The sequence below is a fragment of the Lynx canadensis genome, chromosome B3 (genome assembly GCF_007474595.2).
Source record: "Lynx canadensis isolate LIC74 chromosome B3, mLynCan4.pri.v2, whole genome shotgun sequence".
NCBI classification, from domain to species: Eukaryota; Metazoa; Chordata; class Mammalia; order Carnivora; family Felidae; genus Lynx; species Lynx canadensis.
Window position 1 is genome coordinate 72287493 of NC_044308.2, and position 10574 is coordinate 72298066.

Sequence of the window (10574 nt, forward strand, 5' to 3'; positions counted from 1 at the left end):
GTTCAGTTCAAATAAAAGTGTTTTTTCGAACACCTGCTGTGTGCAAGAAGCTGTACCAAGTGCCGCAAAGGATAATTCTTATGTAGTTATTGCTTTTTAAGAAAATTTCAATTTAATGGGGGAACAGAAACAAATGTATTATTTTCTTTTCTTTTACAGTTCAGTACCATGAAATAGGTATGAAAGAGAAGAGATAGGATTTGGTTGTATCAGCAAAGTTTTCTTAAAGGAGGAGGTAGCATGGCCGAAGCGTAGTAACCTGCTTGCCTGGAGAGATGAATACATAGGGGGAAAAAGGAGGATCCCAGACTGGAAAAATAAATAGGTAGCAGACTGTTGCAGGCTTTGCATGTACATTTAATTTGATAGGAAGGGGGAAATGGTGAACGATTTTAGTTGGGAGTCGTATTTTGGAAGATTAATTTGGCATTATCTGTGGATTAGACTGAAATGGAAAAAGCCAGCTAACTACTGGCTAAGCATTTTGGGCAACTTGTTTATTCCTGTAAGGTTCATTTATCTCGTCTGCAAGCCAGAAACAATAATGCCTATGCCATGGTGCAGTTGTGATTAAATAGAATGGTGTATATAAAGTGCCTGGAATGACTCCTGATATATCATGGGTATATTGTAACAATTGCTTTTAAGTTGGTCTTATATTTTATATGCCTTGATAATAAATAAACAACTCATATGGGAATGTAGTCACTTCAATTAATTCTACTTGTATACTATTAAAGCTAAATTAGTTTTCATGTCTTTTTTTTTCCCTTGCAAGGTCCTTTTGAAACTCATTGGATGGATGCTCTAAATCAAACAAGAGTGACTGTATTTGTCTTCTTGGGACTCACTGATAAGTGGGTGCTGGAGATACTATTTTTTCTGGCATTCTCCGTCACATATGTATTAACCCTTTTGGGAAACACTCTCATTATAGTTACTATAGTCTTTACTCCACGCCTCCATACCCCCATGTATTTCTTCCTGAGCAATCTGTCCTTTATTGACATCTGCCACTCATCTGTCACTGTGCCCAAGATGCTAGAGGGCTTGCTTTTAGAGATAAAGACTATTTCCTTTGATAATTGCATTGCACAGCTCTTCTTCCTACATCTGTTTGCTTGTGCTGAGATCTTTCTGCTGACCATTATGGCTTATGATCGTTATGTAGCCATCTGTGCTCCATTGCACTATTCTAATGTGATGAACATGAGGGTCTGTGTACAGCTTGTCTTTGCTCTCTGGTTGGGGGCTACTGTTCACTCTCTGGTGCAGACCTTCTTGACCATTCGTCTACCTTACTGTGGCCCCAACATTATTGATAGCTACTTCTGCGATGTGCCCCCTGTCATCAAGCTGGCTTGCACAGATACATACCTCACGGGAATGCTAATTGTGTCTAATAGTGGAACCATCTCCCTCACCTGTTTCCTGGCTTTGGTCACCTCTTACACGGTCATCCTGGTTTCTCTTAGAAAACAGTCAGCTGAAGGGCGCCGGAAAGCCCTGTCTACCTGCTCAGCCCACTTCATGGTTGTAGCCTTCTTTTTTGGACCATGTATCTTCATCTACACTCGGCCAGACACTAGCTTCTCCATTGACAAGGTGGTATCTGTCTTCTACACGGTGGTCACTCCTTTGCTGAATCCTCTCATTTACACCTTGAGAAATGAGGAGGTAAAAAGTGCCATGAAGCATCTCAGACAGAGAGGTTTTTTCATGAAGTCAGGTACATGATGGGTTTGGAATTACAAATATAATTATGGCCATATCTTTAACAGTAAAAGTAAAGAACAAAATTAATAGGTAAAATGACACGTTGGGGTGGCTAGGTGGCTCAATCAGTTAAGCATTGGACTCTTGGTTTCGGCTCAGATTATGATCTCACAGTCGTGGGTTGAGCCCCACATTGGGCTCTGCTCTGGCAGTGCAGAGCCTGATTGGGATTTTCTCTCTCTACCTCTGTCTCTGCCCCCCCCCCCAATAAATAAATAAACAAACAGCAACAACAACAAAAAAGAAAGTGTCAAAGTTTTATGATGATAGCTTTAAAAAATAAATAAAATGGCACAGAGAAGGGCAGACTTCTGTATTAAAGAGAAGGATTTATTAACTATTACTTATATAAAGGAAAAGATGATGGTGGAACAGATAAGGAAAAAGAATCTGGAAAAGTTCCAAGAAGGCTTCTGATTTCACTAGTAAAAGAACACAAGTTGGGGCATGGATTCAGTTTCAGGAACAAGTACAGTAGTGAGAGAACATATTTTCTTGATTTGTGGATTCTGTGGGCTATTGCCTCTGGGAAGCAATATATATCACACCTATGTTTTATAAATTATAGTGGTTTCAAGCTTGCTTTCAGATTTATTTTCAGTGTGTTTATTTAAGCCTTCACTAATTTATATTGAATTGAGTTGTTACTTTGAAAGTGATTCTCTCATTACTCCTGGATCTATTTTGTATTTTTCATAGGACTTTTATTTGATAAAATCAAGGTGGAAATGTATAAAGAACTTATTTTAAAATAAGCTTTCTTGAGGTGAAATTTAATTACATAAAATGCATGCATTTTCAATGTACAGTTTGAGAAATTTTGACAAAGGTATATATATATATATATATATATATATATATATATATATATCCATGTAACCATCTTTCCAATCAAGATGTAGAACATTTCCATCACCTCAGAAAGTTTCCGCAGTCCCTTCCCAGCCAATCCTTCTATCCCCACCCAAGCACCCAAAGATCTGATTTTTGTCACTATAAATTAGATTTGTCTTTCCTAGAGCTTCATATAAATTGAATTATACAGTATGAACTTTTTCTGTGCCTGACTTCTTTTGCTCCGCATGCTGTTTCTGAGATTAACCTATGTCTTTGTGGGTGTTAGTAGCTTATGTTTTATTATTGTTGAGTAATACCTTATGGTATACCATACTTTGTTTATTCATTCACTTATTGATGGACATTTGGATGTTGTCTGTTTCTGACAATTGTGAATAAAGTAGATATAAATGTTTAGTTACGAGTTACTTTGGCCTCGTGTCTTTGTTTCTCCTGGGTAAATACCTAGGAGTAGAGTAATTGGATCATATAGTAAGTGTATGTTTAACTTGTAAGAAACTACAACGCTGTTTTCCACAGCTGTTGTATGATCTTTTAAAAGTATTTTAGGGGCCATCAGGGTGACTCAGTCGGTTAAGTGAACGACTCTTGATCTCAGCTCAGGTCATGATCTCATGGTTGTGAGATGAGCCCCACTTTGGACTCTGTGCTGAGTATGGAGCCTGCTTAGGATTCTCTCTCTCTCTCTCTCTGCCCCTCCCCCTGCTCATGTATGTGCATACACACTCTCAAAATAAATAAACTTAAAAAAATAAAAATATTTTTAGTATTTATGTATTTATTTGCTTATTTATTTATTTTTAATTTTTAATTTTTATTTATTTTGTTTTTATTTTTAAAAATTTGTAATGTTTTTATTTATTTTTGAGACAGAGGAAGACAGAGCATGAGCAGGGGAGGGGCAGAGAGAGAGGGAGACACAGAATCTGAAGCAGGCTCCAGGCTCTGAGCTGTCAGCACAAAGTCTGATGTGGGGCTTGAACTCACAGACTGTGAGATCACGACCTGAGCTGAAGTGGGACGCTTAACCGACTGAACCACCCAGGCACCCCTATTTTTAATTTTTTTAATGTGTATTTACTTTTTGAGAGAGAGAGAGAGACAGACAGATAGAGCATGAGCGGGGGAGGGGCAGAGAGAGAAGGAGACACAGAATCTGAAGCAGGCTCTAGGATCCAAGCTGTCAGCACAGAGCCTGACATGGGGCTTGAACTCCCCAAATGTGAGATCATGACCTGAGCCAAAGTTAGACGCCCAACTGAGCCACCCAGACACCTCTTTATTTATGTATTTTTAAGTAAACACTACCCCCACTGTGGGGCTTGAACTCATGACCCCGAGATCAAGAGTCTCATGCTCCACTGACTGTATCAGCCAGGTGCCCCCAAAGTGGTTGTATGAATTTTTTAATTTTTATTTTTTTAATTAAAAAAAATTTTTTTGAGTCAGGGGAGGGGCAGAGAGAGATGGAGGGAGAGAATCTCAAGCAGGCTCTATGCTCAGAGAGGAGCCCCATGCGGACCTTCCTTGATCTCAAAATGTGAGATCATGACCTGAGCCAAAATCCAGAGTCAGATGCTTAACAAACTGAACCACCCAGGCGCCCCCAAAGTGATTGTATCATTTGATACTCTCATCAGAAGTATATGAGTTTAACATCCAACAAATTGGTATTTAATTTTAGGCATTCTCGTGAGTGTGTGGTTTACTTGTCATTTCCCTAATGACTGATGATGCTGAGAACCTTTCAATTTGCTTATTATCCTTTAATATATCTTTGTTGTGATGTGTCTCTTCAGATATTTGATCATTTATTATTTTTTTGTCTTCTTGTCACTGTAAGAGTATACAACAGTATTTTTTGTATAGTCTGGATATAAGACCTTTGTTGCATTTGTCCTGGCAATATTTTTTCTCACTCCGTGGCTTGCTGTTTTATTTTCTAAATTATATATTTTGAAGAGCAGAAGTTTACATATTGATTAAGTTCTTATTTATCAATTTTTTACTTTTAAGATTGATGCCTTTTGTGTCCTAAGAAATCTTCACCTACTCCAAAGTCTCAAAGATTTTCTCCTGTTTTCTTTTAGAAATTTTATAGTTCAGCTTTAAATTTTAGGTTTGTGGTCCATTGTAAGTTTACTTTGATATATCATGCAAGATAAGGGTTGAGATTTGTTTTCCCACCTACCTAGTTGATACAGTACGTTTAAAAAGACTTGTTTCCCCATTGTGTTACCTTTTTTTTTTTTTAATTTTTTTTTTAACGTTTATTTATTTTTGGGACAGAGAGAGACAGAGCATGAATGGGGGAGGGGCAGAGAGAGAGAGGGAGACACAGAATCGGAAACAGGCTCCAGACTCTGAGCCATCAGCCCAGAGCCCGACGCGGGGCTCGAACTCACGGACCGCGAGATCGTGACCTGGCTGAAGTCGGACGCTTAACCGACTGCGCCACCCAGGCGCCCCTGTGTTACCTTTTTAAGTTAGTTGAGCCTTGAGAGGACATAAAAGTATTCTTTTCACCTCTTCACTATCATCTGTCACCATTCTCTGCCTTAGAGTCTAAACTATAACCACATTGGTCTATCATTTCTTGGACCATGCCAGAGTTTTTTCCAACATATGTCTTTACACCTGCCATTTCTTCTGCCTAGAATGTTCATCACTCTCTTTTTTTCATGCTTGGCTTTTTTTCATCTTTCAGATCTTAGCTTCAATGTCATTTTGTCAAAGAGGCCCTTAGCACATAATAGGTGCTTGGTAAATATTTTTAACTTGTTTTACTTTTTATTTTTTTGAATTTACATCCAAATTAGTTAGCATATAGTGCAACAATGATTTCAGGAGTAGATTCCTTAATGCCCCTTACCCATGTAGCCCATCCCCCCTCCCATAACCCCTCGTGTAACCCTCAGTTTGTTCTCCATATTTATGAGTCTCTTCTGTTTTGCCTCCTTCCCTGTTTTTATATTATTTTTGTTTCCCTTCCCTTACGTTCATCTGTTTTGTCCTTTAAAGTCCTCATATGAGTGAAGTCATATGATTTTTGTCTTTCTCTGACTAACTAATTTCACTTAGCATAATACTCTCTAGTTCCAGCCACGTAGTTGCAAATGGCAAGATTTCATTCTTTTTGATTGCCGAGTAATACTCCATTGTATATATATACCACATCTTTATCCATTCATCCATCGATGGACATTTGGGCTCTTTCCATACTTTGGCTATTGTTGATAGTGCTGCTATAAACATGGGGGTGCATGTGTGCCTTCAAAACAGCACACCTGTATCCCGTGGATAAATGCCCAGTAGTACAATTGCTGGGTCGTAGGGTAGTTCTATTTTTAGTTTTTTGAGGAACTTCCATCCTGTTTTCCAGAGTGGCTGCACCAGCTTGCATTTCCAGGTGCTTGGTAAATATTTATCAAATGAATAAATAATAAGATATCCCCATTCAATTGCTCTGATGGCAGATTTTTCCTGAACACCTGAGGATATCAATAACTTCAATGGCTCAAGTCTTCTTTCTACATCACTAAGTCATAAGCAAAGTCACTTTGCCTGATTCACTAGTGTTTGCCAAGCTATTTAGGCAAGCTTCTGAGTGAATGATGTGGTCAAGTGCTACTCAGCAATCTGAAGGTTTGTTTAAACTTTGTTTATCACCCTAAGACAAAAGCAGGAAAAGGTGGCATGGTGTAATGAAAATAGCATGAGTTCATGTTGATACACTTGACTTACCATTCTGCTTCCATCATTTCCTAGCTGAGTGACCTTGGGCATGCTGTCTGCTCTCTTTGAGCTTTAGTTTCATCATTGTAAACAGGCATAACACCTACCTCATAACTTGTTCTGAGAATGGAGTAAATGCAGAGTGCCTAGAACAATTTCCAGGATATGGAAGATATTAAAAATCCTAACTACTGCTATGGTTGTCAGATATTGGGCCAGAAGACAATTTCGTAAGTCATCTAGCCTGATGAACGTTAGGTACCTTATTCTTTGCAAGGCATTTCTTTGATTAGGAACACCAGGCATGTTAAGAGCTTAGACATTGAAGGGCGTCTGGGAGGCTCAGTTGGTTAAGCGTCTGACTCTTGGTTTTCACTCAGGTCATGATCTCACGGTTCGTGTGTTTGAGCCCCATGTAGGGCTCTGTGCTCACAGTGCAGAGTCTGCTTGGGATTCTCTCTTTCCCTCTCTCTCTGTCCCTCCTCTGCTCGATCTCTCTCAAAATAAATGAATAAACTTTAAAAAATAGTTATTTTTTCTCTCTCCCTCTCCCCTCCAACCTTCCCATTAACTTGTTCAAGGCATTTTTCATGTCTTCATTCCTAAGAGTATAGATGATGGGGTTCAGCAGGGGGGTGACAGCGGTGAAAAACACAGCCACCACCTTGTCCTCAGGGAGGCTGGTGGATGGGCGGGAATAGATGAAGATGCAGTGGCCCAGGAACAATGTGACCACGGTGAGGTGGGCTGCACAGGTGGATAAGGCCTTCCGCCTGCCTTCGGACAGCTGCTGCCGCAGGCTCACCAGGATGACTGCATAGGACACCACGAGGACCACGAAACAGACCACAGAGATCAGCCCACTGTTGGAGATGATGAGGATTTCAATGATGTGGGTATCCGTGCAGGCCAATTTGATCACCTGAGGTACGTCGCAGAAGAAGTTGTCGATCTCATCGGGACCACAGTAGGGCAGCTTGATGGTGAGGGAGGTCAGTGCGATGGAGTGGATGGTTCCCCCTGTCCAGAGGGCCACAGCAAGAAGCACACATACTTTCCAGTTCATAACTGTCATGTACTGCAGGGGTTTGCAAATGGCCACATACCGATCATAGGCCATGATGGTGAGGAGAAAGATCTCTGTGCAGGCAAAGAGGTGCAGGAAAAACATCTGAGTGACACAGGCATCAAAGGAGATGAGCTTCTCTTCTGACCATGTATCTATCAGCATCTTGGGGACTGTGACAGTGGAGTGGCAGACATCGATAAAAGACAGGTTGCTGAGGAAGAAATACATAGGGGTATGGAGCCGGCGGTCATAGGTAATAGTTATGACAATGAGGATGTTCCCAATCAGTGTCAGGACATAGAAAGTGAGGAACATGGCAAACACAGCCATCTGCACCTTCTGATTTACAGATAAGCCTCTAAGTCGTATATGTGTGATGGAAGAGGTTTGATTGAGTAGGCCGGCCTCTTCCATTCTCTTTGTTGGACACTCTGTCAAGAATTAGGAAAAAAAAATAACACTTAGCATCTGCATCAATCATTTGGTCACTTAATTTCTTCTTTGTTTGACTTTTTCCTCCATCAGTATCTTATTTTAAAATCCCTATTCAGCACCTTAAATCATGCTGGACACATAGTAGGTGCTACACACACGTTTTTGGAATAATAGTGTGTAGAATCATGATTCACCAAGAGATATAAAACAACCTTGGAGAGGGGAGGACTTATGTTTAGTTATAAATCTTTACAGGAGAAAAAATTAAGATTTTTCTACCCCAAGAGAATAACTTGCTCAAATTCATACAAATCCTGGCTTTGAGCAGTTTTCTTTATTGCCCGTTGCCTGCATTTTTCACTCCTGCAAAATACTTGCTCCTCTGTTGGCTTCTGCTGTGACGCCCTGGGACTGTAATGGGAATGATCTGGTTTTCAGAAGGCAGAGGCTTTTCACCAAGCTGATGGACAACCAGCAATATGGCAATTTCTTTGGAGGAGGCTGGATAAAACCCAGGAAACCTTGGAGAATCTGGAGAGAGTGATGGAGGCTTGCTTTTGCTCCACCCCTCAGATGAGGGCAGACTTGCTCATTCTTCAGCTGCAGATCAAGGTCTGAGACCAATAGCCTCACCGTCCTCACTAGATTATCCTCAGCTCTTCTTAAAGTTCAATTCTGTTGTCTGACCCACAAATAAAACATGGTTCTTTTATTTTCTTTTAAATTAGTTTCACTTTGACCCAGGCCTCACTATTTAAAAAAATTTAGGGCAGTGCCTGGGTAGCTCAGTAGGCTGAGCATCCGACTTTGGCTCAGGTCATGATCTCACAGTTCGTGGGTTTGAGCCCCGCGTTGGGCTCTGTGCTGACAGCTGGGAGCCTGGGCCTACTTTGGATTCTGTGTCTTCCTCCCTCTGTACCCCTCCCCTGCTTGTGCTCTGTCTCTCTCTCTCAAAAATAAACATTAGAATTTTTAAAAATTTAATCATCCTGTGCTTATCACAAAAAGTGCACTCCTTCATCCCCATCACCTATTTCGCCATTCCCCCCGCCCCCCTGCCCCACAATAACCATCAGTTTGTTCTCCATAGTAAGAGTCTGTTTCTTGGTTGGTCTCTCCCCCCTCTCTCTTCTTCCCCCCTTTGGTCCTTTGTTTTGTTTCTTAAATTCCACATATGAGTGAAATCATATGGTAATTGTCTGTCTCTGACTTTTCACTTAGCTTTATATTCTCCAGCTCTACCAATGTTGTTGCAAATGGCACAATTCCATTCTTTTTCGTGGCTGAATAACAGTCCACTGTGTATATATACCACATGTCCTTTATCCATTCATCAATTGATGGACACTTTTTCTTTTTTTTTTTTTTTTTTCATTTTTCAGGTAGAGAAAATGAGGCACAGAGAGGTAAAGCAACTGGCTCAAGTTCACAGAGAACTGTAGTAAGAGCTGTGCCTGGAGCTCAGGCTCTCTTTGCCCCTACTCTGACCTGACTCATTTATGTGATAATTAGGGTGCTAAGTGGACTGTGTCTTGGTGACCTGCCTCTTCCTCTCCTTGGTGCCCTAGGGCAGCTTGGTTGGGCATCTGTGGGGAGTCTCTCTTCTCTCCCTTGTCTTCATGCTGCTGCCTCCATGCATGGCCTGCCGAGGGTGCCCACCCACGCAAGCCACCCTCATGGTTCCTTAGGCCCTGTAATCCTGTGCTACCTTATTCCCATCACTGATCACTGCTGGTGCTTTACCTCATTCCTCAAGGCCAGGCTCTCTGCCAGACAAATAAATCAACTCCACATTGCTTATGAAAAAAGACTAGAGAACGCTTTCTTTTCTGCTTCTAATTATCTTTCTTCTCAATTATTTCCTATTACTCATCCTGCTGGTCTGCTGACAGTGGCCCTTTTCATTGTCTATATCAGAGGAAAGACTATGGTAGTATCAAATTAGGGAACTAGCGAAGTAGAGCCATGGGAAAAGGAAGCATTTTTGGGGCAGGAGAAGTATTTCAGGTAACATTTAAATTAAATTCGTGGTGTCTAGAACTTAGAGTAATATTTATAGTAACATCTTAATGTAGTTATGGATTAACTTTACTATTTAGAAATTTTTCTTAGAGTGTTCACTTAAAGCTTCTGCTCCAGAAAGCTACGTTGAATGATTTACATCTGTTATCTTTTTAATTTATTAAGTTCCAAAAGGAGGATTGTAAATTGAAAGCTGAAGAACTGAGCAAGAATGGAGCCAGGAGTTTATTTTAAATCAACATGGAGGGGCGCTGGGGTGGCTATGTCGGTTAAGCCTCTGACTTCGGCTCGGGTCATGATTTCACGGTCTGTGGGTTTGAGCCCTGCGTTGGGCTCTGTGCTGACAGCTCGGAGCCTGGAGCCTGGAGCCTGCTTCAGATTCTGTGTCTCCTCTCTCTCTGTCCCTCCCCTGCTTGAGCTCTGTCTCTCTCTCTCACAAAAATAAATAAACATTAAAAAAATTTAAAGCTCATACATAAAAAAAAAAATCAACATGGAGAATTTCACCTGCACAAATAGCAAAGGGTGTGCAGATTGAGAGCCTTAAAGACATTTGTTTCATCATCATCATCATCATCATCATCATCATCATCATCATCGTTTTTCTATTTCTTTGGAGCCATAGGAAAAAAATGCTTTGAAAAATGGAGATGTGCCCAACTGCAGTAGAAATTTGGTG

General features: G+C 40.7%; 2 protein-coding genes across 2 annotated transcripts; one reads left to right on the forward strand and one right to left on the reverse strand.

Annotated features, from left to right (window-relative positions):
- The first annotated feature begins 798 nt into the window (after positions 1–798).
- Positions 799–1737, forward strand: LOC115517263 (olfactory receptor 1509). Its single transcript, XM_030320355.1, has one exon. The coding sequence runs from the start codon at positions 799–801 to the stop codon at positions 1735–1737; it is 939 nt and encodes a 312-aa protein (XP_030176215.1).
- A 5173-nt stretch (positions 1738–6910) lies between these two features.
- On the reverse strand, positions 6911–7852 carry LOC115517266 (olfactory receptor 4E1; the record flags this gene model as incomplete). The annotated part of the gene is made up of 1 exon (XM_030320356.1): positions 6911–7852. A coding segment is annotated over exon 1 (942 nt), but the record flags the coding sequence as incomplete, so codon positions are not given.
- Positions 7853–10574: the final 2722 nt, after the last annotated feature.